The 27,289-nt window shown below is 38.5% G+C and overlaps 2 protein-coding genes across 4 annotated transcripts in view; one reads left to right on the forward strand and one right to left on the reverse strand.

The window, feature by feature from the left end:
- Positions 1–27,289, reverse strand: part of SUMF1 (sulfatase modifying factor 1) — an 891,645-nt gene that overhangs the window by 710,958 nt on the left and 153,398 nt on the right. The window lies entirely within an intron of this gene.
- Positions 1,052–26,088, forward strand: EDEM1 (ER degradation enhancing alpha-mannosidase like protein 1). Of its 3 annotated transcripts, none has more exons than XM_042448627.1 (13): positions 1,052–1,668; positions 5,781–5,853; positions 7,262–7,365; positions 10,042–10,213; positions 11,362–11,545; positions 13,260–13,434; positions 13,622–13,742; positions 16,045–16,215; positions 17,285–17,358; positions 18,498–18,594; positions 18,909–19,091; positions 20,616–20,690; positions 24,846–26,088. In XM_042448627.1, the coding sequence occupies exons 1-13, from the start codon at positions 1,211–1,213 to the stop codon at positions 24,846–24,848; spliced, it is 1,890 nt and encodes a 629-aa protein (XP_042304561.1). In that variant the 5' UTR covers positions 1,052–1,210; the 3' UTR covers positions 24,849–26,088. The 3 variants fall into 3 exon arrangements, with proteins under 3 accessions (XP_042304561.1, XP_042304559.1, XP_042304560.1); XM_042448625.1 differs by lacking the exon at positions 24,846–26,088 and adding an exon at positions 23,355–23,840; XM_042448626.1 differs by lacking the exon at positions 24,846–26,088 and having other exon boundaries at positions 20,616–23,840.

Genomic DNA, 27,289 nt, shown 5'->3' on the forward strand with positions numbered 1-27,289 from the left:
TGGCAAACCCTCCCAGAGGAAACTTGCGCAGGAAATCTTGTGATAGATTCAACTTAGGGTTGCCATAAGTAAAAAATGACTTGGAGGCACCCAACAAGAAACAAATCATCGGTGGCCATCATTGTTGCCTTCTCAATGTACTATATTTAAAATGCACTTTTAATCAGGATATGAACTCCTATGAGTGGGTTTTAATGGTTTTATATTATTGTATTTTAACTGTGGGTTTATGAACTTTAATTTGTGTTTTAATTTGCTGTATGATCCCACCTTGAGCTGAGGGAGGAAAGAAATAGTATTGTTGTTGTTGTTATTATTATGTGGGAAAGAAATAATAATGGTAATGATAAAATTATTACTGTTATTATTATGTGGGAAAGAAATGATAATGATGTTATTATTATAATTATTTGGGAAAGAAATAATGATGTCAAAATTATTATCATTATTATTATTTGGGAAAGAAATAATGATAATGACATTATTATTCTTATTCTTATGTGGGAAAGGAAAATAACGAGGTCAAAATATTATTATGTGGGAAATAATGAGAATATTATTATTATTATTACTATTATTATGCGGGAAAGAAATAATAATATAATAATGATGATGATAATAATAATATTGTCATCATTATTTCTTAATATTATGTGGGAAAGAAAAACAATGACATAATAGTGATAACAATGATAGTATTAGTAGTTGTTGCTGCAGTGCCTCTCTCTCAGCTGTTCGTGAGGCCCTTTAAAAAAGCCTTCCTTGAGTGACAGCCAAGGCGAGGAGGCGGGGCCAACCCAGCCCTGAAAAATCGCCTCGCGACACGTCATCCCTTTCCCCCATGTTGCCCCTCCCACTCCGAAACACCGCCTCCTTCCTTCTCCTTCCGCTCCACCTTTCAAGAGGGAGGAGGAGGGGCACTTAGTCCGACGCGCTTTGATGACGACATGGCCGGCAACAGCCAACCAGGAGCGAGCATTTCCTTCAACGGTCACAATATTTCCTCCTCCCCCTCCCTTTTGCCTCCGTCGCTCTTAAAGGGGACGCCTCCTCCTTGTTTTTCCATCCAGGGAGAGGGAGGAGGAGGAGGAGGAGGAGGAAGCGAAAGCGAGAGGGCCGCCATTTCAGCGGCGCGAGGAGCTTCCTCGGGGAAGCATGCGCGAGGAAGGGTCGCGAGGCGGCGGCGGAGGCTCCGGTTCTTCCTCGGACCATGCAATGGCGATCGTTGGTCCTGGCGCTGCTGGCTCTGAGGCTGGCCGGGCAAGCGCTGCTGTGGCTGGCCGGGCCCAGCTTGGGCTTCTACCAACAGCGCTTCTCCGGCTGCGGAGGAGCCGGGGCCGCCAGGGACGGAGCCGCGCCGTCGCCCCCGCGCTGCCTGAGGGTGGCTCCGCACTGGGCCGCCTTCCTGGGCAGGGCCTGGGGGGACGGTAGCGGCGGCGGCGGCAGCAGCAGCCCTCCCGGGGAGAAGGAGGAGGAGGAGGAAGGGGACGGGGACGAGTACGAGCAGCGCTACAGCGGCGCCTTCCCGGCCCAGCTCCGCGCCCAGCTCCGCGACGCCGCCCGAGGCATGTTCTCCTTCGGCTACGACAACTACATGGCCCACGCCTTCCCCCAGGACGAGCTCAACCCCATCGACTGCAGAGGAAGGGGCCCCGACAGGGAAGACCCGTGAGTGCATGACTTAAGCAGCGTCCGCACTGGAGGGTTAACCCGGTTTGGAGCCGCTTTAAATCTATTTCCGGGTCAAGGCTGTGGGATTCTGGGAGTGGGAGTGTGTTCCTGTGGGCCCAGAGCAGAGCCATTCGCAAACCAGACGGGGGTGAGATCCATCCCAGGCAGGGCTCTGGGTCAAGTCAGCCTGGCAGCCTTCCAGGGTCACCACGATGAGGCCCCAGCGTCTTGGGGGCAGTTAGGGCACACTTTGTAAACTGCTTAGTACATCAGTAAGCGGTATAGAAGTGTACTTGCCATTGCTCCCATATGCTGTTTGAGCTGCCTCTAGTAGGAGTATTGCTACTCTCTTTAGTTTTAACGCCAGATGCTTGTCTGAAAGACAACAAAAGCTAGTGAGAAGGTACAGTGCGCCCGTGTTACGCGCGGCTTTGAGTGTATCTGCTCAAGCTGCGTGGGGCAGCACATCCATTCAGATGAATGGGGCGCATGGCACAGCCCCATTGCACCACCACATGCACAAGCCCCATTCGAGTGAATGGGCTCAAGCCTACGCAGAATTCGCCTTACTCCAAGGTGTCCGGAACGGATCCCCCGCGTAAGGCAAGGGTCCACTGCACCTGTCTAACAAAGCAGGATTTAGGTGGAAACGGAGAGCTTGATTTAAAACCAGAAGAGCTGAGTACTGGCTTAGGGAAAATAAAGTTGCTAGTACAAATATGACTAGTGACAAGCTGAACACTCTTTCAGTTCAGTTGTGTTGAACAAATACCTGGACTGCTGCTTTGGTCACTTTGCTGTTACATTTTAAAGATCACAGGTGTGGATTCAGATTTATCATCCCCAGGGATGCCCTCTTTCGTGTTGCTTGCACTGCAAACAAGTTCTCGGGTGTTTTGAGCATTGCGTAAGCATTGCTTCATTCCTCCCAGGACTGGCTGCAGTCGCTTCTGGGGAGGATCTTTCTCTGGTGCAAAGGCCTTAGTTGCTGCTTTGAGAGTTACTAATAGGTGCTCCTTGTGGCTCTGCTTCCTGCTTCTTTATGCCCATTACTATCCCATTTGCTTTCTGTCATACTTCTCTCTTTGATGGTGAATGAACAGAGGTTATGTTATTATATGCAGTGGCAGCTTCTGGATATGTGTAGCATAAACATGACATGTTGACTGATAAATCTTTGAGGTTCTGACTGACCTTAGATGACGAGTGAGTATTACGACACTGAAAACATCCATACAAATGTATTTAGTCCATACACAACATAAGTGCTGCCAGATGAGATCAAGCAAGTACTAGGTCACTTTGAAGTAAGACAACAAAAGTATTTAGCTGATGCACAGCATAAGGAATATTGCTGGAGCAGACAAGGCCTCTCCAGCCCAGCATCCTGTTCAGTTGGGATGCTATAGATATCTCTGGGAAGCACAAAAAGGGCAAACTTTACTCTCTCCTAACTTTACCACAGTAGTTGCTATTCAGAGGCATATTGTCTCTGCTTCAGATCCTGGAGGTAGCTGTTATGACTAATAGCCTTAGCTGCCATGGCTTTTTCCAACTCCTTTTATAAATAGTTTAAGTTGGAAGTCATTCCTACTTCCTTTTGCAGTACACTAACCATACATTGCATGAAGAATAACGTCCTTTAGTGTCGCGTGTCCCATCATTACCAAATAATCCTGGTACAGTATGATCCTAGATTCTAGTATGGGGAGGGAAAAGCCTTCTTTGCTCACTTAAACCTGTCACATAATAGCCATTTGTTTTAATAATAACAATAAATATAAACCCAAATAACTTTCTTTGTAGGGAAGATGCTCTAGATACCTAATCATTTTTGTTGCCCTTTTCTGCACCATATCCATTTGTATGATATCCATCTCAAGATGTGAATAGGACTGTATACAGTACAGTACTCAGTTGTCTAAGGACGTTATAATATTGCTAGCCCTATTTTGATTCTGAACATGGAATTCATCTGTTTTACAAGCAGCAGACAGTGCTTCAACATGTTCATCAAGCTCTCCTCAACAATGTGGGCTTATTAGTCGCCTTCATCTCAGATCTCTTCAGATGGATTGCTTTTTTGTCCAAATATGCATTGTTTTCCACTTGCATTCTTGTTCCAATATAATTTGGTGTCAGCAAATCCGGTCCCTTCACTACCGATCTCTTAACTCTAGACCATTTATTAAGAAGTTAAAAGGCACCAGTCCCCTTGAGATCTTTTGGGGATCTCAAACCTTTGAGTGCCAAGCAGTAATCCTTGCTGTAACCATGTTGGCTTGCGCTTCAGGAGTTTGTCCTCATTCCTGGTATAAGAGAAACTGATCTGCTACTACATGCCTGCTCAAGATATTTTGATATCTCCTTTGCCAAAAGTTTTTAAAATGGAAAATACTCTCCTTATTTTGAAATATTTTACCTTCACCTTGCCTTAAGTTTTTATAATTGTCAGGATGACTACTTCCAAACAGGTGGACTATAACCTCTGTTATGAAAAGGTTTTTCAGTGGATGTACTGGGCTTTTAATTTTTTTACCACCTGTTTATTATTAGTGTGACATTTTAAAATTGTTCTGATTGGTGTTTTAATAGTTTAATTGGTTCATTTTTGCATTTGAATGTGTGTAATTATTGCTTTTATTGGAAACTTTTAAATCACACTGGTGACTGCTTTGCATCCCAGCCATGGAGGATATCAATTAAACAAATAATTAAGACATTCTGATTTTATGCTTAGGAAATTGCTTGTAGGGTTATCTTGTCAGGATAGTGAGCCATCAAAGCAAATAGTTAACCTTTTTTCAGATAGAAAACTAAATTGTTTTGTCCTCTACCTTTCTCATTTTCACCTGTGATGTTTGGGAGAAAAACATATCTCCCCCTAGAAACCTATTTTACAGCAAAACAGTTTTTGTATTCCTTGCCATCAGTTCTTTTTATAGTTTTTTGTGGGTTTTTTTGGGCTATCAGGCCATGTTCTAGAAGAGTTTTTTTCCTGACGTTAGCCCAAAAAGCCCACAAAAAACTATGGATGCCGGCCGTGAAAGCCTTATGCACTTCACAGTTCTCTTTATGCTTTTGTGCGTAGACTGACACTATGTTTGTGTTGAAAGATTGGACTTGAGCAACTCTGTGAGTGCTTTAATCAAATTACTTTTAATAAATTGTGTAAATCTGTTTTACACTGTAAGAGTGCTAAGAGTCAAAACCTGAACTTGAAGAAAGTATAAGGATCAGTGAGAAAGAGCTGCATATCTAGAAAGCTTGGCTTGCTCTTTTTGTTGGAATTATCATTCCTTGAAAGTGAAGCTAAATTGTGTGCCTTTTCAAATGTCCATGCTATGCCTACTTTGAAAAGAGAGAATTCTGCTTCTTGTGCCAAAGGTGATTATTGGTTTTGTGACGAGATGGGGAACAGTTTTTTTTTATTGACCATACGTACAAGTTGTCTAGCCTGTAGTGTGTGATAACATTAGAATGGCCTGTAGGTAAACGTACCACAGCTGCCTTACTTTGCTATTAAGAAGTTCCTTTAATTTTACCCTGTTGCTACAAAACAAAGGGGATTAACATTTTCCTGAAGGTTTTCCAATCTGCCCATAGCTCAGAAGGAATTTGAATATGGCTCTTACCAGCTTAAAGTCCAGTAGCTTGTTCATCAGGATATATTGACTACACTACAGCTTTGAGATACTTATTTCAAATTAGAAATTTCAGATTTGTCTAGCTTAGAGTAAATTTTTTCACTCTGCCTTCATTGATTTACATCCTGTTTTAATACATTTGTAGAGGATTGTATGTAGGTATATGTGGGATCTCTGCCTTGGTAAGAAATAAATTGCGGGTGGATTAAAAGTGCAACTGTGGAATAGCCTGGCTGTGAGAGTATTAATACTGTATGGGGTTTACGTTGTATCACCAAGAGTGCAATCCTGTATACAGTACATAACTAAGGAGTATATCCAGTTAAAGTCTTAGAGACTTTCTTCCAGATAATAAGCACAGAATAGAGGTTACATGGTCTTCATCTAATAAGCTTTTTTCAAACTGAAATAAGATTATTTACAAAAATTCATAGAACTAATGTCTAACCAAATTTATTTCAGTTCAAATCTGAATATCAATGATGTCCTGGGAAACTACTCGCTTACTCTGATTGATGCATTGGATACCTTAGCAGTGAGTTAAAAAGTTTTTTAATTACTGGAAGAAAACAACTCCCAAAGCTATTATTGAAAGTAGATTTCAAGTGAAAGACAAATTATTATGCAAATCTTAGTTAAAAAGAACATCCTCAAGTCTCTAAATCTTATGTTATGTAAGAGGGAACTGTGCATTCTTGTGTTCACATCTTGTTTTAGCTAACAAAGATGTTTTTCCTGGGCAAGATGTGAACACCATAAACGTCATTCTGATGTTTGTTTTCACCTTGGATACTGAACACAATGCAGGTGTTTTTCTCTTCCGCAGTTTTGTACAAATTACAGAGTACAATTGTAAAAAAATGGTATGCGGTACAAAACTGCTCTCTAGCTACAGAGATAGACAGCCTGAAAGGGGTAGCTTGACGTTGCCCCTTTGAGCGCTGGATCGGGTGCACGCCCCAGCTCCGATCCAGCATTTTTCCAGCCCCAAAAGAAGTGGCAATATGCCGCTCTTTTTTGGAGTGGAAAAAGCTGCCCTTTCTGCCATGGTGGCCACTCTTCTGTGCTCTTGTGGCATGCGGCGTCTGAATGCAGTGCCGCCAGAGTGTCACAATGCTGTCTGCCATCTGGTTGGGCAGGCAGCATGACTCTGGCTTGGAGGTGCCATCAGGGCATGCGTCATCTGAACACCACACCCTCACGCTGCCCCCAAGCTGGCGCTTACTATCGGTCTGTTTCAGCCCATAATTTCATTTGACACCTGGCTTTGGAAATAGTCACAGGTAAGTAGAGAGATTCTACTCTGCATGATAGAAGATTCGAGGAAGGGTGAGGACAGTGCCAGCCGTGAACAATTATACTGCGCTGTATTTTGAAAGTCTTGCGTATTATTCAGGAAGGTTTTTTTTTAAGTAAGATTATTCTAACGATGAAGCTTAACTCTGGACCTCATGCTTTTTATTGCACAGTAATTCTTGCAGACTGTTAACCCATTTTCCTGATAGCACTGAACACTGATTATTTTACCCCCCCCCCTCCATTTTGTATCCTTGTTGAGAAGAATCAATCTCTTTCTAACTTGGACAAAATGCTATATACCCTCTAAATGAAAGCTTTATAGCCAGTTACATACTTAATCCTGAAAGTTACTTCCTTATGCTTTACAAGCTTTTATAATACATCATTTTACTGTAATTGCTAGTTACTTTTCATAAACTTTGCACTTAAAAACATCAGGTGTTCTGTTGCAGTCTAGTAATTCAGTATTTTTGAAATGGTTGAACTGAGGAGCTAAAATACTGTTGGGCTTCAAAATTTGACAATATCAATAAATTTCTAAAATATGGTTTGCTGACAATTATAGCCTTTAATTCATTATATAGTTAATCATAATATCAACCTTGATTATTTGATGTGTTACAAATTTTCTGTTTTTTTTAAAGGTAATGGGAAATTCTTCAGAATTCCAGAAAGCAGTGAAGCTAGTGATAGACACGGTATCATTTGACACAGATTCTACAGTCCAGGTCTTTGAGGCAACAATTAGGTAGGTTGTTGCTAAAATTTGGTGAAAGAATTTTGTTTCTAGCAATGTCTAAATCGAGCCATTTGAAAAAAGTGGAAAATTAGCTCTACAGAGTAATGTAAGAGTTTAAAGGGAGTTATAGTACAATGGGAAGGATGCACAAGGGAATTAGGTTACAGAAGTAGGTTTTTGTTTGTCAAAATAATGTTTTTTGTCTTTCCTCTATAACCAAAGTGAAGATGCACATGGCATATTCATAGGAGGAGATTGTAGACAGTCACTGCAGCTGCAAAATGTCTGCTGCATATAGCTACTAAATTTGTCAGCAGTCTAAGTGTAATCTTCCCTAAGTGTCCTCTCCCCTATTACTCAGTTGCTATTCAGCTAGTTGGTTGTTGGTTTTATTTTTTGGAATTGTATGTGTTTTATCGGGATGTGTTCTATGATGTTTTAACTTGGTATGTTTTTATATTGTATATTGTATTTCTACACATATGTTGTAACCCGCTTTGATCTCTGGAAAAGCGGGCTAGAAATAAACAATATTATTATTATTATTATTATTATTATTATTACAACTCTGTCTACCTTCCTTATAGTATCCCCGTCTACGTTTCCATTCCTAAAAGATATTCTAGCTTTGAGTGACTTTTGGTACAACTTGAGGGATAGCTGTTGGAAGAGGGTATGGACATGGGAAGCATGTGGTTTTCACTTTAATGGACACTAGACTCTTGGTGGGTGGGTCATATTAACATTTTTGCTACTGTGATCTTACCCAGCATGATAGTCTCCAGATGTTTTCCACTACAGATCCAATTAGCTCCAACAGTATTGATTATAGTTAGAGATAATGAGAGTTGAAATCTCAACCATCTGGGGGAAGTCTAGTATGCTATATGCAGAAGTGCTGGGAATGTGTTCCATGTGCTAGATAATTACTTAATATTCAAGTGTCTTTAAGAAGCAGCAAAATTATTTTGTTTTTGTTTGCCTTGAATTTACACATTTTTAGTTATAAATATCTCTGATTATGTTATGTCTATTTTTCTTCTTGTGTTTAAGCTAGTTGTCAGCATTGTGGCATGGGCTTCTTTGCAACATCCAGAGTTTATGCTTGCTTCTAGTGAGAAGTTTAACATAAGAGCTTTTGATTAATGGGGAAACAAAAAGGCTGCTACTGTTCACTGGAGGTTAGAGGACAGTATATCAACTCATTGCACTATCTGCTCCTGTCTCATTTTCTGGATTGAAAGATTCAGAATTCAGCAGAGTCCTGTATTGAAACCTTCACTGTTATTTCCTGGTAATATGAAATGATCAATGTAGATTTGGCTTTTTCTTAAATGGATTGCTGAGTTTACCTTATGTATAGAAAAATTCTAAAAACATTCTTTCAGTTGTATTCAGACACACATGGATGAAAACGTGTGTGTGTATATTGACTTTTGATCTACCTGTATTTTAGGTTGGTGTGTAATCTATTATAAGACAGACTAGTCAAACTGTAGATCAATTACTTGCTAATTTATTACACTTGATCTTAGCCAAAAGGCCAAGAAGCGATTTTTACTTGTCAATTTATTAACAGTGAAAATGTGTACAACAAGTTAATTTACTTGGCTGAATTATTTAAGTTAGAGGCTATTGGAAACTTATTTATTTAAAGTATTTCTGTTTGCCTCTCAGTTCTCGAGGGCTCCCAAGATGATGAACAAATGAATAAAAACTAATTAAACTAGCACAGAGATAAAATCATTTTTATTACACATTCAAATGTACTTTAAAAACTCGTAAAAGCAGTCTAAAAGCAATTCTAGAATCCCATTTCAAAATAGTTAAACAGCAATTTCAAACATTGCCGTGCCATGTAAAATAGCACTCTTTTGGCTACCTGCCAGAAGCTCAAAAGAAATGGGATAGGGAGTTAAACAGTTAAGGCATTGCTACAGAAAAAGCCCTGTTACATGTACCCACCAAGATAACTTGATGAGTGTAGAGTCATGTAGCTTGACCTCTTCTAAGGCCCTGTGCAGGCTGGCCTTAAAGGCCAGCTTGGAGGCAGAGTTGGAGCGTTGCGTCCATGTGACACATTCCCAGGCTCTGCCACCAGAGTGGCGTGTCACTGTGTATGGCATCACGGCGCTCTTCTGGTGCTGTGTCCACACAATGCAGTGCCGAAGAAGCTATGCAAAGCTGCAGTGCCACTTCTATTGCACCCTGCAAAAGCCAGACCGGCACCACAGCTGTCTGCACAGTCCCTAAGTTCTCTAAGTTCATAGAGGGGGAGGCTGTTTAAGGCTTTATAGGTCAATATCAGCATCTTGAATTAAGCTCAGAAGCAAGTTGGAAGCCAATGCAGTTCTTGTAAGACTGGTGTTATATGGTCTTCAAAATGCGTACTAGACTCCAGTCTGTCTGCTGAACTTGTGTTAGTGCCAGCTTTTCAACACTTTTTAAGGACAGCCCCATATAGAGTGCGTAACAGTAGTCTAATTGGGAGGTAAGCACTGTGTCCAACTACATTGATAAAGCTGATGGGAAATGACTTCAGGAAAAAAAGTTTTAAAATGGCTCTGTGCATACCTTAAGATTTTCTGAAACATACAGTGAAATTATTCTTGTTCTTAAACTTAAGAGTTTGTATAACAAAATTAGTGTTCTGTCTTTAAAACCATCGTACTGCTTCTCTTGCAGGGTTTTGGGAAGCTTGCTTTCAGCTCACATAATAATTACAGATGCCCGGCAGCCCTTTGGTGATATGAGTATTAAGGGCTATGATAATGAACTCTTACATATGGCTCGTGACCTGGCAGTAAGGCTGCTACCTGCTTTTGAGAACACCAAAACTGGGATTCCTTATCCTCGGGTATGTAAAAAATAATAGCACATTTTCAAGCAAGTTACTGTATATACTGATGTATAAGTCTAGAAAATTTAGTAAGAAAATTGACCCAAAATACCTGAATCGATTTATCCACTATTCAGTGTAAGTACTTTACTGCAACTCTTATCAAAAATGGAATGATCCCTGATGAAAGTCAAAAGTGTAATCTGTCCTGGAAACACTGACCCCTCCCTTTCCCGGCCACTCTCCCATCCATCCATCCTTTAAGATGAGCACAAACATTTATGCCTGTTAGAATTTTGTTAGTTCTTTGGCATCATTTTCCTTTGCTTCATTTTTTAAATCCTTTGTTACATGTCCCTAAGTTTTACTCTTGACTTACCCATGGGTCATATCAAAATCCATAATTTTGGCCCCCAAACCTGCCCTCGACATACACATGAGATCGACTTATATTCAAGTACATATAGTATGTTCTTCCTTTCTATAACATCACAATATTCACCTTTAGATTTGTCTTAACTATTAAATACAGGTGACCCATAACATACACGGATTGGAGCATCAGTGGATAGCCCCCTTCTCCCCAGTGGTGGCGAGTGTACATAGTCCTGTGGTTTTTGGCATCCATGGGGACAGGGGTCTGGAATGGGACCCTCATGGATACAAAGGGCCATCTGTATTTAATTATTAGAGTACATGTTTGGAAAAAATCCTCTTTAAATAGCAGGCTGTGAAGGAAGTAGTGCCTGCTTTGGCATACCAGTGTTTACAGGCCCTGCATCTTTATGGTACTGTGTGCAAGCTGAACATGCCTTTGATTGAATCTACCTGAAAAAAAAAATGCTTCTGTAAAAGATACGGTTAAATGGCAACTAGTCCGGATGGCTGTGTTTATGAAACTGACCTGGGGGGAGGGCATGTTGCAGTGTCCAGTTTGGTTTTCTAGTAGCAGGATGTTTACACACCTAATTAAAATACCCTTGTAAGGCAGTTTCCCTGTAGAATATGATGCAACATCATGACAGAACACTGATGAAACACTGGATCCATTTGCTTTCATTTGTTGTTATAAAGTGAGTAGAAACTCTGAATACTATAAAAGTTAGGAATATGACAGCTTTTTATTTTTCATGAAGTTGGCATGTAAACTTTCTTATCTTTTTCAGGTAAACCTAAGAACCGGAGTTCCTTCTGGCAGCAATAATGAGACTTGTACTGCAGGAGCTGGTTCCTTGCTGGTGGAATTTGGAATTCTGAGCCGGCTTCTTGGTGATTCAACTTTTGAGTGGGTTGCCCGCCGAGCTGTAAAAGCACTCTGGGGTTTAAGGAGCAATGACACTGGGTTATTAGGTAGGCACTTGTTTTTGAATGCTTTGTGTAAGTAAGAATAGAGTGTATGAATTTATTGTAGCCTGGTCTTGTTAACTTCTTCTTCTTCTTCTTCTTCTTATTATTATTATTATTATTATTATTATTATTATTATTATTAATACCCCGCTCTTCAGCCAAAAGACTATCAGAGTAGCTTACAGTTCATTAATTAGACATTTCCCTGCCCTCAGGCTTACAGGAATCATGACTTTTGCCACTGAAGTAACTAGTGCATCAGAGGCTTTGCATGTTTCCACTGTGAGCTTTGTACTCAATTGCCTAGGAACCTTCAGTTTTATATTGATCACTATTTATTGCTGTTGTGTACCTTCAAGTAATTTCAGAGCTTTGGTGACCCTAAGGTAAATTTACCATGGGGTTTTCTTGGCAAGATTTTTCCACATGCAGTTTGAAGAGGGATCTCTCCCCTTCCCTTTCTTTAAAAAAAATAGTTTTTACGTGAAAACAACTGTGTTAACAAACTGAATTTTTTCTATGCTGTATGTTGTGTTAAAATATATAAAGATATGCAGAAGATTGCATGTATTTTTGTGCATATCTTGGATTTTTTGCAAACTCTGCTGTGGGTGATGGCTTGTTTCTGTTTCTCCCCCCTTAGTCAGTGGAAGGCTCTGATGAAGTAGAGGGTCCTGTGAACAGAAATGGGGGCAGATTTTTGTTGTTGCTGTTGATTTCTGTTGCCATCTGCAATATTTTGAGCCTCCCTCAAAACTACTGGTGGAACACTTTAAAGTAATGTGGGAAGGTGGTATGGAAGAGAAAGTTGGAATTTGTGTAAATGATCCTCATGAACTCATGGAAGTTCTGACTAAGCATAAAAAGTCTTCTGTCAATGGAGCAGACACAATTTGACAACTTATTTTTGGAGAAGAAAGACAGAAAATATAATGTGAAAACAGTTATGCCTTTGTTCACTAATTATATTGATATTCTCTTATCTCTGTAGGACCTTTTAAAAGATATATATGTAACCAAACATTAAAATTAATGCTGATAGAAGCTTGTTAGAACAGTGTCACTTTCAGAATGGCACATTAAAGTAAATAATTCCTGAAAAAATGGCTCACATTAGATCATCATGATGTTTACTAAAAATTTGGTGGATGCACTGCTATAGTGTTCCAGAAAGCTCTCAAATGCATATTGATTTGTGAAAAACTTGATCTCTGGGATTCCCCTTCAGCTAGTGCAAAGTGTAGCAATTACATGATGTTAAAATATCCTACAACTCCATTGTACTTTCTCCCCTAATTCTGAATTCTGTGCTGTGTATTTTTATGTTTCATGTACTTAAACAGTTTTATATTATCTAATAATAATTCGAGATATTTCTGGGAATGCCCTGCTCAAAGTTCCTTTCACTGTCCAACTTGCTGACTTGTTTTTGCCCAAACCACTTATTTTTTCTTTCTAGAAGACACTGAAAAAGGCTTTAGATTTTTCCAAGAGAAATCTTGCTGCCTTAAATTAATTTTGTATTAGGTGTGATAATAACTTGATTTTTATATCAGTGCCTTATGTGATTTTTGGGGTAAATATATGGATTATTTTTATTGTACTTAACTTTGTTTTGGGAAAATCTGTTGAACATTGTTAATTGAAAGCTATAAATGTGACAATATATTTAACTATCCTTGCATGATCTTTGACTCTGTTTATGCTTTTATCATAGGCAATGTTGTAAATATTCAAACTGGCCACTGGGTTGGAAAGCAGAGTGGTCTGGGAGCTGGATTAGACTCCTTCTATGAATATCTTTTGAAATCTTACATCCTCTTTGGAGAAAAAGAAGATCTAGAGATGTTCAATGATGCTTATTGGAGTATTCAGAACTACTTAAGGCGAGGGTAGGTCACTTTGAAGTGCTGTTTTTAAAGTGGCATGACACACTTAGGCTCAGTATAAGATAGAATAGTCTGACTTTTATGTAACAGAGACTTACAGATGTATACTAAAGATACCATATAACAGACTTACAGATGTATGGCAAAACATTAAAAAGATTCTAAATCTAATATTTCTTACTCCTTTTAGGAGAGAAGCTTGCAATGAAGGTGAAGGGGACCCACCACTCTATGTTAATGTAAATATGTTCAGTGGGCAGTTAATGAATACCTGGATTGATTCTCTTCAAGCATTTTTTCCAGGACTTCAGGTATTTTCACTGTGGTAGAAAGAATATTAAAAAAACTTGAAATACTTATATATCGTAGAAATTCTCTATTTCACAAATAAGGCTATGTTCCTTATTGGAATGCTAATATCTAAAAGGTTCCACAGACCTTATTCTTGGTTTCAGCTGAATCCTGCATGCAGGTCAGGTTAAACCTGCAGGTTATATCACCATTCATATGCATTTGTATTTTTTTTTTTATTTATCTTCTCCTGGCAACAGTATACAGAAGATTCTCCACACATACACAGTAAGAGGCACAAAGCAACAAAGGAAGGAAAGATGGAAAGCAAGGCCATAAATAGATTCAATAACACAATAAGTGGGTGATAAAAGCTTAACAACAATGCACTCAAGATAAGGTTCAGTTTTACTTCTGTTATGCCACCTTCAAGTCAAATCCTACAATGGCTTCCAATTTATTGGCTGTTATTGCTCATTCAAAATAGAAAATGGAGGGGAATAAAAACAAGTATTCTGAGAATAGCAAACAAAAATGTGAGTAAGATTAGATATCTAAGGGGCATCATTTTCATGTTGTACACAGACATATTGAAGTCAGAAGAACTGCTGTGACATAACACTGCCAGAATAGAGAAGTGATTACCAGGCTATAATCTGTAGAACATTCATGTGGTTTAAAATCCCCTCACATAAGAAGAGAAAAGGCAGGTGAAGATTCTCCTCATCCCATTTCCCCCCTCAATCCTGTTGTTTTACCTGCCCAGCCACCAAATCAGAGCAGTTACTGGAATGACCATTCATGAGAGACTGGAACTAAAACATGGGGGAGGAGACCAGAATGAATATCTACAGCTACCACTTCTTGGGGACATTCATTGAAGTAGACTGACATGAGATTCAGGACAAATAAAAGAGAATCCTGCTTCATACAACTCTTCCATTTATTGAATGAGCTACCACTAGATGTTCTATTCTTTTTTTAATTAAAATTTTATTAATACATTCTAAAACAAAACATGACAACAAACTGTACACCAAAACAACAATAAATACAGGCAATAACCCAGATAAGGCCCTGAAAAGTATAGATAAAAGGTGTATTCTGGGATTCCGAAAGACATCTTTCCATTTTGTATACTGGTAATAGTGTACACACTATTCTTAATATCATACAGTTTTCATTTCATGCAAAAAGGGAAATTGAAGTATACTAAAATATTAAGCTACTATGCAGCGGCACAGCACTTTTTGCAATTTCTGTTGGGTAGAAGGAGACTAATCCTACACATGGAAGGGATAGTTGGATGTTCCTTGGCCATTGACCCTTCCATTAAAATTTTTAAGGTCTCGTCTGTCCTTACAGAATATTACACTGAGTGGCATAAACTGTGTGAACATATTTTTACAAGAGTTGTAAAAATCTTAATATAATCTTTCCAGGTTAGTTTTATGTTTTATCACTTGCATAGTGTTTTTAAATCAAAGGACGCCTGTATTTAGTGTGGTTTTACTGAGAACTAATGTAATATTTACTTGAATTTTGTGCATCTTGCTCTTGGCCTAAGGACTTGTAACAAATGATGCTAATGTGATCAGCACATCACATGTTCTGAATATTCATATTAATATTATTCACAAAAGTTCATGCTTAATTAAATCAGTCTCAAAAATACTACATATTGAGTCTCCCTTATCCAGAATACTGAAATCCAGATTATTAAAAAAACAAAACTTTTTTCATGGGTGGCTGAGCTAGTGACACTTTTGCTTTATAATAGTTCAGTGCACACAAATTTTGTTTAATGCACAAATGCATTAAACAATATATAAAATTGTGTTCATGGTGTATATGAAGCATAAATGAATTTTGTGTTTAGACTTGGATCCCATCCCCACAATTATATATGTACAGTGGACCTTTGTTATACACTGGGGTTTGGTTCCAAGATCCGTTTATAACAAAATCCGTGTATGCTCAAGTCCTATTAAATATAATGACATAGCAAAATGGTGTCCCTTATAAAAAATGGAAAATCTGAAATTTATACTTTTTTTGAACATTTTCAAACCGTGTATGCTTGAATCTGTGTATTAAAAATCCGTGTATAAGAAGGGCCGACTGTATATGCAAATACAGGTATTCCAAAATCTAATAAAATCCCAAATACAAAAACACTTCTGGTCCCAAACATTTTGGATATGAGAGACTCAACCTGTACTAGATTCCTTCTTCCTACCAACCCTATTTTTCTTTTTTGTTTTTATCACCAGTGAGTTATTCTTTTCTATATTCAATTTTACGGCTGTTTCATCTCTTCAGGTTTTAATAGGTGATGTAGAAGATGCTATTTGCCTCCATGCATTTTATTATGCAATATGGAAACGATATGGAGCTCTTCCAGAGAGGTACAACTGGCAGTTACAGGCACCAGATGTCCTCTTTTATCCTCTACGGCCAGAGTTAATAGAATCTACGTATCTTCTTTATCAGGTATTTTACTTTTAAAAAAAACCCTTGAGAAATATATTATTTTGCTTCTGAAGGGGGGGAATCTGTGAAAGTGAGATGGAGGCACCAGATGCAGACATCACAGAAGATGGCTCTGTCCAATTTTCTAGGGACTTGTCGGTACATCTTCAGGCACTCTTGGCAGAGGAAACAAGGGATAAGATAGTCACTCTGTAACTCCCTTGTGCAGGCATGATGTTGAATGGTGTGCATAGATTACAGTGTGAATCTATACCTCAAAGTCAGTTGGATTTGTGTTTTGAGATCAGTTCAGTTCCTGAGATAGGATTGTTTATGTTCTTTGGGAATTAGACTTTTCTCCCTCTCTTTTTCTGGCAACTTTTGTCAACTTATAAAAATTAGAAAGACAAACATTAAAAAATCAGTGATAGGCTATCCTTTCTGTAGCTTCCTATTGGGACAAGGAGAAGTGCTTGTCTGCTCAAGAACCTGTGCCCTGGAGTGCTATCTAACCTTAACGTTATGGTGGCTTTGGGAGGCATTGGTCCATTCTTCCATCTTCCCAGCTTCCATCATTATAATCCATAAGCTTTGTGCTGTTCTTTCCAAATAGATGTTTCTGTTATTTTTACTGATTATCCAGAAATCTATTTTGACAAATCCTTAAGTGAAGCCTCCAGGATTAACACGATAGGCTTTTAAACTTATTAACACAGTCTGTTTAATTAAACTGACATTTTATTACTCTAGATTCTGAGTTGTATCTTTCTGGTTATGACCTGTTGCATCCAAAACAACTTGGCAGTATCCCTTCACCTCTCATGTTACAAGATAAATCACTTAAACTTAAAGTGCTTTTAAAATATATGATGTAGCAGAGTGATTTACTATCCCAACCTGAGGATCTATGTCTTTCTCGAATCTATTTAGTGAGAACAAGGATCAATGTAGTTTCAAATCATTGCTTGTTCTCTAACTGAAAACAAGTAACTGGTAGTCACTGTTCACTATTTCATAGATTGAGGTTCTGACCTGTATTTACATGAAATATTGCTCTGTTTCATTATATTCATTTCTTTTCTTTATTCAGGCTACAAAGAATCCTTTTTATCTTCATGTGGGAATGGATATTCTTCAGAGTCTGGAGAAATATACAAAAGCAAAGTTAGTTTTCAAATTCAAATTGATGTTATCACTGATTTCTAGTGAAATGGTTTCTTTTTGTTCAGTTTGGGGATAGAAAATAACACAAAGAGATTTTTTTTCTTTAAATGACGGCCTCTGGTGGGAACTTGAGGCTGCAAAAGTAAAACTCAAGACTGCATGCTGACCACAAGCTGTTTTTTGCCCACTCTGGGTGTAGTGTATCCAAAGGGGAAATAAGTCTAAGCTATATATTGAATCACCCCAAACTCCATTCTCTCATATTTAAATAGGAGAAAATTTCATGAACTGTTTTCCCCATTACCTTTGTATGTAAGGGGTACGCCTAAATTAAATATTGTACTAGTGTTGAAGCATTACCCTTTCCCCTGCTGGGATCTCTTCTGTCATCAGAAGTCCAGTGTTGCAGTCTTCTCAAAGTCTAGAACTGTCATTTCTGCAATAATGTTTCTTGTTGGTGCTTATTGTCAAATCTAAATCCTTAGTAAATTATGCTGTGGGCCCACACTTTCCTCCCATCTAACTGATGGTAATTACATATGCACAGACCCACATCCCAGCTTTGTGAGAGGAACAAACAAGGAGTGCAACACTTGTAGCACTTTTGGCCTACTAACATCTAAGTTCTTTTCTGGCATTTGTCTCAACATGTGGAATGCTAATGGTGAGAAGGTGGGTGTGCAGGTAGGGTTTTCATGCACCTGATAAGGAAGGATCTCAAACATAGCAGCTCTGTAACCATTTTCGGCCAAATGCGGTTACAAAACCATCTGCAAAACTTATGCCAACACACAAATGTCTTGGATGCTGGTTTGTATGAGAGGATGTTTGGCATGTGGCATGCATGCCAACATCTTGCCAGCCATTTAAATCTTCATGCATTCAGGTGAATGCCTGAATAGTGTTCTGGAAAACTATTTCTAGGCGATATTAGACCTCAGTTTGTTGCTTTTGGTTTTCCATTGACACAGAACTGTATCTTCATGTGTAACTATAGAAAAGCCATAATATTCAGACAGCAGCACATTTTATGAAAACTCCTCACAATGACTAACTTAATTTCTTGGGTTTAGTAGCAAAAAACATAGTGTATGAGGCTAGAGGTATGGACAATAAATGTGTTCAAACATGTCTTTCAGATGTGGTTATGCTACTCTTCACCATGTCATAGAGAAGTCCAAAGAAGATCGGATGGAAAGCTTTTTTCTAAGTGAAACTTGTAAATACTTGTATTTGGTGTGTATCCTCTGGAACTGCTTCCCTGCCTTTAAAAAAAAGTTTGTTTGCTAGAACTATAATTAACCACAAATGGCAGTCTCAAAAATGATTTGTGATGCATTTTTAGCGATAATTTGTAATGTCATAGTTACAAGATACTGACAAATCGGCATGCCATAGCACCGTTATATAATGAAAATATCTTTATGGTTCTTTACTGCAGTGCTGTTTGCCACTTGCTCTGTTTTAACTGGACAACTGTGTTGATACAGTGTTGCTCTCATGTGACAGATATGGAGCATTAAGGATGAATATAAACTTTTCTATTTCAGCTATTTGATGAAGAAAACCCCGTGCACAAATCAGGCAATAGATACATGTTTACTACAGAGGGCCACATAGTGTCTCTGGATAAGCGTCTTCGTGTTTCCCTGTGGGAAGATAACTTCCCTGAAGAGAAGAAAATGGAAAAACTAAAGCCTAATGAACTAAGAGCAGTCAACTCCACCTCTAATGTAAGTATAAATAACGTGTAATATAAGTGCCGTATTACAAGTGTGTCTAATTATTCTCTTCACAAAACGAGAAGTAAGTAACTGAAGAATGACAATTTTACTAAGTAATAACATATTTTGTAAATTATCAATCAAGTATGCTGGCTTAAGTAGAAGATTTCTGATTTTTTTGGAAATCTCTGGCTTCCCTCAAATATTTTAGGGTATAAAGTGAAATGATGGTATTATTCAAGTAATGCAATCATGGGTAATAGTTGTAGAGTTTTGGTGTTTGACAGACCCTGTCAAAATTTCTGCAGTTTTGTACAAGACATGTCACAATTTATTTGACTATTTCCTAGTGGTAAAATTTTGGAAGAAAGTTTCAAAATTCTAGGTGCTAGCAGTAGAGTATTGAAAATGTATTTCAGATGCGAAAATGTTAGAACAAACTGATGATTGTCTTTTGGGTTGAGGTTCAAGATATGTAAGTAGATGAAAAACAAAAAGCTGAGGGAGAAAGCAGACTCTTTTAATATTATAACATTTTAACAATAAGCTTGATAACTGATGCATTGAATAACCATAGAAATGAGGCTGTGATGCTCGGTCATTCAGTTTAATTCTTTTCCTAATGATATATCACTGTATGAAGCATTGTCAGCAGATTTTTACTAACAGCAAGGATTATTACAGTAGCTAATTTGTGATTTTAGGATTTTCTCCATGTATAGGAGCCCTGGTGGCGCAGTGGTTAAATGCCTGTACTGCAGCCATTCACTCAAAATCACAAGGTTGTGAGTTCAAGACCAGCAAAAGGGCCCAAGCTCGACTCAGGCTTGCATCCTTCCGAGGTTGTTAAAATGAGTACCCAGACTGTTGGGGGCAAATTAGCTTACTTGCTAATTAGCTTACTTGCTGTTCACCGCTATGATCTTTGGAATAGCGGTATATAAATAAAACAAATTAAATAAAACAAATTATTATTATTATTATTATAGCCTCATTTTCTGAATTCTTAGCCTATTGATTTTCTGCTTAGTAGCAGAAAGGATGATTCCTCCTTATGTCAAACACCTTCAGTGTTAAAGTTGTGTATTCTCCACACTGAAATTCATACAGCCTTTCCTCTTTTTAGATTTGTCTTCTACACACCCTGGCTCATTTGCTTTATCTACAGTCCAACATTTTGCATTTTCTTTGAACTGCTAGTAGTAGAGTGGAATATTGCAATAGTCCATAAGAGTCTTACTCTTGCAATCTCTGAAACAATCCACAGCTGAAGGGCTATACAGAAGTCAGTTCTGCTGTTGGCAGATGCTGCTTGACACAATGAATTCATGTCTTTTAAAATGATTTAAATACTGACTTCTTATTTCAGAGATGAGCAGAGTGTGCCCCCCTCCCCTAAAATTTTGTTGGAGTGTATCTAGCCTACAGAGCTAGTGGTGCAAAGTGTTGAGAGTTGCAGCCTTTCATTTTGTTCATGCTTGCATTAGCTAATCAGAATTCCAACCTCTAAATAATGTTATCTTCTGCTTACAGTGCAACAGAGTACCGGATGAGAGGAGATACTTACTGCCTTTGAAGAGTGTTTATATGAGACAGATTGATCAAATGGTGGGCTTGATCTGAACAACTTTTCATGTGGAGTAATCCTTAAAATGCATGGCAACTACTTGCTCTGGTGACAACAGTCCTCTTGAGCTTACCTAGCTTATAGCAGGTGCTAGAATTAAGTAGCCACTTACTATGATGGAAGATTTAATCTCATGCTGAGAAGAAGGGGACCCTATTCTAGACTGCAGTTACCATAACTGAAATGCAGTGTAAAGTGGCACATTTTGCATCATATGAGCCAAATTCTCATGTGTGAAACTTCCAAGTCCTTTATTGCTGATGAAGACTTGATAGTCTAAAATTGCTTTTAAAAAGCGACAACAAGTGGCTTGTTCTAGGAATCCTGCTTTGCTTCCACTTCTTGTATTGTAAATGAGAATTTTGGAGAGGACCTTCAAGTTTAATTATATTTCTTTAAAAATGATATGGGGAAGGAAAACGGAATGTGCAATGTCTCTCACTAAGCTCAATTTTCTGTTTCACTAGCAATAAAAAGTACAAATTATTGCTCAGGTAGGAAAATATCCATAGGTTATGGTTTACTTAAAATGTCTTGCTGAAAATGTCATAATTGAAGTGCTTGTAATGCCAGCAAAGGTGTTGCATTGCTGTTTTCAGGACTAGCATCTGGGCAGATGTTAGAAACAGTGTTCTTAATTTGAACTGCACATTCAAGTGTGTATGGAGTTTACTAGTTTCTGTAACCAGTAATTTTTTAAAAAGGTGCCTTCTTGTAGGTGAAAATGCACAAATCCACTCATATCTCTCACCTCATAACTTTGCATTGCTGATTTCAAAGACATTCACCACATTTTTCTGTTATATTTGTCTTCTTTTGGTGCCTCTCTAAGGGATCTACCTGAACTAAGTATTTACATTCCTTGTAGTTCTAATATGCAAACTTTTGGAGCTAGTGCCTTCATATTTTTGTTACCCGGAATAGAATCAAGAGTTCCAGCTCTTTCATTTCTAAAGGCACAGTCTTTTAAATTAACTTTTATGTAGAAGCATTATAAACAATTCACATCCCAAATAGTATTTGAGGGTTATACACTCTTTCACACTATTGTGAATTGGGAATTCTTGTGACAGAAACCACTCCTGTGGACAAGTATTTTTATAGCATAGTTGGACAGGAGCTGCTTTTCAAAGATATTCTGACAAGAATGTTCATATATCTCGCATGTATATTTGAGTGCATTATGTTGAAGCCCTCGGACAAAACAATCCAAAGGGCTGTATAAAGCCTCTTTTCTTCTCATTTCCCCCCAATTCCTCTCAGTAGTGAGGAGAATACAAAGTAGCATCTGCCTGCCTTATTTATGGATCACAAAGGATTGGCTTTCCAGTAGTATATTATTTTCACTAAAACAATTCTACTTCAGAAAAAGTAAGGTACATTGTAGTTCACGTCTTGAACTACAGTGTGTAAATATCCATTTTATTACTCCATAATCCAGTCTCATTGTTCATAATACTGGTTTCATAAAAGCACATTTAAGTTAACTACACAATATTTATCAAAGAAATAATTAGGGCTTGCTTAATCTCTTTGGCAAACAAAAATATCTCAGGGATCTCAAAGTAGGCTTCTGTTTGCCTAACAGATTTTGTGTTTCACCTTTCACCTTTTCTATTTCCATACTGTTTTTATTGCTTAGAAAGCTAGCAGAACAGAATTCCCAGAATATAAAATTCTATTCAAACAAAACAACCTCATTGTTTCTCTGTATTGTAGGCCAGGTCTTAATTCTCTTTTCCTGTACTGCCCTCTAAAATGTTGAAAATAATTACTAATTTGGAAGGTGATCAAAATTTGTGGAGTTGCATGTCCCAATGTTGTTAGGCCAATGCTGGTAATTAAAACTGTTGGGCTAAGGATGAGCACTTCTGGATAAGCATGTCTGCTGAAAGCCATAACTCCATGGCTAAATCTTCGGGAGGAAAAGTTGTAAAGCAAAAGAACTGAACACTCCAGAACAACTTTGGATGAGTGTTTTGGTGGAAAACTTCGGCTGTGATCCATAGAGCTGTTAAGGTACATGTGAAGTGCTTGAATAGCCTAGTGGATTTTTTTATTCTTCACCATGGCCACCTCATTATTGCTAATTTATTTTGAAATAGAAAAAATTCATGTACAGTTTGTAATTTATATGTGAGTAAGGTCTTAATGCTTGTATGGGTCTGATGAATTCCTTTCATAGTTCTCTAGGCCATGGCCACACTAAACTTTCACTGTAAAGATAAATTTAATCCAAAACTGTTGAGTTCACCATTGCTGTAATCATGTTGTCAAATGAGGCATGCTTTTGCAATGTGTGTGTACATAATGGGTTCTGCTGGATGTTTAAATTCCTCAGCATAACATATCAGCACTTCTGACAACATTTTTCCATTGCAAATTGCATGTCTTGCTGCGTAGCAAGTTTGTGCCTACCAAAATGTTGAGTGGCCAAATGGTTATTTACAGTCAGCTCATTTTGCCAAGTAGTACGTGTGAGATGTTGATTTTCAAAACAGATAAAATAACTTTTGTTTAATCAGGGTACCTGGGTTCTAAATTCTGAATTTTCTTTGCACTTCAATAACAAGTGTACTTCCAGTAGAAGTATCATAGCCCTTTACATGTAACTTACCCATCATTTTAATTCTGTTTTGGTGCAGATGGAAACAGAAATTGAGGAGATTGTATTTTCCTGAGACTGGTGTGCAAGGCCACCCGCGGGTGCTAATATGTGCTGTGATCACTCGATATTGAATTGGATTGCACTATGTGTGGTTTTATGAGTGAACTAGATCAAATTTTCAATTTGACATTTCCAGTTTCGCTTACATTGAACTTTTTTATCAATAGTATCCTGTAAAATATCCCTTTCAGTTTATGAAAAGGGACTAATTTTTCTTTTCTTGCAAAATTAGTGTTAAGTCTAAAACATTGCTTGGATACTTGCCAATACTCATATAAGCAGATTAAATTCTCATCATAATGTGCAATATGTATTTTCCAAGCCTAACATGGCGTTGTTACAAATCATATTTAATGGGGTAATTGTATTAAGGTTTATAAAGAATGCAGTGTTCTGAGCAATGTAAAGATTTAAAAAATGAATAGATTTTACATATAATTTGTATTAAAGCACTATTTCTTAACTTTCTTGTGTCTGGCTTCTCTGAACTCTTAAAAAAAGTGATGAGTGTCTGGATAACCTTTCAAGGATAGTTCAAATTATGAGTAATTTAGTAACTTAAATTTTATCCTCTACATCAGTGCTACTCAAAGTGGTTGTCTCTGGACTGGGACTGGTCTCTGAGCAATTGGCTGCCACTTCTTAGTACATTTACAGGAAAGGAAAAAAACCCTCAGCATACCCAAGGGACAAAATTTTAGTGCTGGTCCGTGGCGCTTTGGAAAATAAGCATTGCTCTACAAGTGGTCCTCATGAAGGTATCTAATAATGGCAGAACCGCATGAATTTGTTCGGCTTTGTTTCATTGAGGTTTGCTGTCACCACCACCATTAAAGGTGTGTTGCTCAGGTCAGGTAACATGGGTCAGCCTTCTTCAGTCTGTTCATCAGATGTTTTGCCTTTTTAGTTCCAGAGGCCCTTCCCTACTGGGCATGTTAACATAGTCTAAACCAGTGGTGGCGAACCTATGGCACAAGTGCCAGAAGTGGCAGTCAAAGCCCTCACTGCACACACAGGATCACCTCAGCACAGAATTCACCAGAGTTTGTTACTAGGAAGTTAGAGGGACATGACACTTTGTGATAAATAAGTGGGTTTTGGGTTGCAGTTTGGGCACTCAGTCTCTAAAATGTTTGCCATCACTAGTCTAAACATATGGGGAGTGCCAGGTTGGGAAAGACTGTCTCTTACTGTGGCAATAGGAAAACCAAAATATAGTTGCTACAGCAAGATACAAGAAGCCCCCACGTTTCTTACAGGTACAGGACTGGAGCATTGTCAAAAAGTGGAATCGATTGAAAAATGCAATTCATATTTTTTTAGCTTGCAAATGCTTTTGGGATGCTGGAAAATGTAAATAACACTTTTGAATGTGTGCAATGTTGTAACAAACTATATATGTGCATGTGCACGTAGACATACATATAAAGTGAAATTAACAAAAGCTTACCTTGAATATCTTGCACAGTAATACAGAATCTCAGAATCACCATGGACTGAGCATAGACTGAAGGAGCACTGTCTACAATCGCAGAAATACCAAGGCGGAGGGAAAAGGCACCAAGCAGTGCTTGCTCTGGATTTCTTGCTTGTGTGCATACACACTGCTTTCAGCGTGAGCTGAGAGGGGGTAAAAGACCACGTATACAAAAGCTCATGCTACAACTTCTTTTGCACAGTCTCAAATGGACTGCAAGATCCCTTTGCATACTGATAATTCCAAACTAACATGGCTGTGTCTCTGAAAATAATACCAGTTAATGGAAAAGTTTGCCCATGCCTTGCAGCCCTTCTGTATCAGAGATTGAAGGGACCATCAAGAGCAGATTGCAAGGGGGGAAAGGAAAGAAAGTACAATTGTATTAGCAGAAGTCTATCTAAGTTAGATGTACTGTACAGCTGTTCCAGATCCCCCTGCAGGTATCAAAATCTGCAGATCCTCAAGTCCCATTGTTCTTGGTGGTGGTGCCTCCATATGGCTGTTTCACCATTGGGAACTATGGCACTTTGCTACCCCAGCCCTCTGAAGCCCACCTTGCCACACTCATTGTGGCGGGCGGTAGGGGTTTTCCTTCTCTTCCTCTCTGCTACGGCCGTTGCTTCCTCCTTCCTCCGCCTCTGCTGTCATCATTGCCACTTCTTCCTCCCTCTTCCTCTGCTGCCATCATTGCCACTTCCTCCTCCCTCCTCCTCCTCCCTCTCCTCCCCTTGCCACCGCCACCACCTCCTCCCTCCTCTTACATCCTCCTCATCTTCCTCTTCTCACTTCCTCCCTTTCCTTCCTTCTCATCCCCGCTACTGCCTCTTCCTCCTCTGCAACCCCCCTCCCCATGTGGGTATACCCTCCGTGGATGCTGGAGTTGGCGGATGGTTAGTATATGGATATGGGGGTGGGGGTGGGGATACTGTATATTCATTGTATGTATGTGAAGTGATTGTTGCACAAGCTTCTGGCTTTTGTTCTATCAGCTTGTTTTATTTTGTGATTTCTTCCCACAAGAGGGCACTGTAGGTACAGTTGTTTCTTTTTTGGTCTATATTGAAGGGGCAGCAATGCATAATTATATTTTCTAACACTTGATTAGAAATCAAGATGTTATGCAAATAACATCTTGATTTTACAAAGGCCTTTCTTCTGATATAGTTTGGTTAGGAACATATGTAGAATGTTGGAAAGTGGATGAATTAAATTCAAAATGTCTATGCTAAAATTTTGGTTTTAATCTTTAATTTGTACCTTCTTTCTCTTTATACTGGATTCAAAACTGCTTACAAGCAATTTAAAACTAGGTACAGCTAAAAATTATTTGTAAAGTTACAAAACAATTAAACAACAGCTTGGTTAAAACCACAGCATTAAAGCCATATAAAACAAAACAGCACAATTTCATTAAAACCCTATCCACCTCAATTATAATGCATCATGCAAAGGCCTACTTGAATTAAAAAGTTTTTTTCCTGCTGGCAGAATTAAGGTAAGAGGGAACCAACCAAATCTCCCATGGGAGGAGATTCCATAGCTTGGGAGCATCCACCAAGAAGGTCCTCTCCAGTGACTCTGCTAAATGTGCTGTGATGGAACTGGAACCAAGAGAGAGCCTACTATTCTGATCTCTCAATGTATAACTAGACAAACTTCTATTGACATAAAGGTCATAATACATGGACTGCACTCACTTCATGGGAAATAAGCTTTCTGACTCTTGGAGTGTTTTCATACTGATCTCTTAAATAGGCAGCATGATTCTGTACATGTATGCTCACTGGTGTTTTCATCCTTTGCTGCTCAATTTATGTGGTAGCAACAGTCAAGAAAAAAATCCTTTCCTTACAGCATATAGATAAGAAATTATAGCATACTGCTTTTTCCTATCCTCACCATCAATGTAGTTTATTTGTAGTAACCAACAGGATATAGATACTAGATCCTCTTCTGGCTGAACATGCTGGCAGTGGAGCTCTTAGCTGTGTTTAGTGTTCTAAAGTTGGTAAAGGTGTTTATAGGATAATAATTAGGATATAGTGTATTATCTACTCCTGAGTCTATAAAAAGTGTTCTCCAAGGAATCTAACAATTGTAATTCTATTAAGTGATGTCAATTGCAAAGAGCTTATTGAATTAAAAGCTTGTAAGAATTGGTATGAAATTAGCTTTCACTCTAGAAGTTTCTCGTGGTATAAGAGAGAAGTTAATACATTGCTCAGTGTTAACTATTTAGGAATGTAGAATGAATGCCCCACTCCACTTGGTCTTAAGCAGCGGAGAAAAGTAACTATTGGTTACAGAACACTGGACTGAACAATGGTGTTAACTGAGCAAAAATCCATACCCAGAAATTATGTTTTAACGATATTCCTGAAGAAGCTGCAGCACACAAGGCATTTAAGGATGCTCAGGGGCCACATAGGACT

Source organism: Sceloporus undulatus, chromosome 2 (assembly GCF_019175285.1).
Source record: "Sceloporus undulatus isolate JIND9_A2432 ecotype Alabama chromosome 2, SceUnd_v1.1, whole genome shotgun sequence".
Lineage (NCBI taxonomy): Eukaryota > Metazoa > Chordata > Lepidosauria > Squamata > Phrynosomatidae > Sceloporus > Sceloporus undulatus.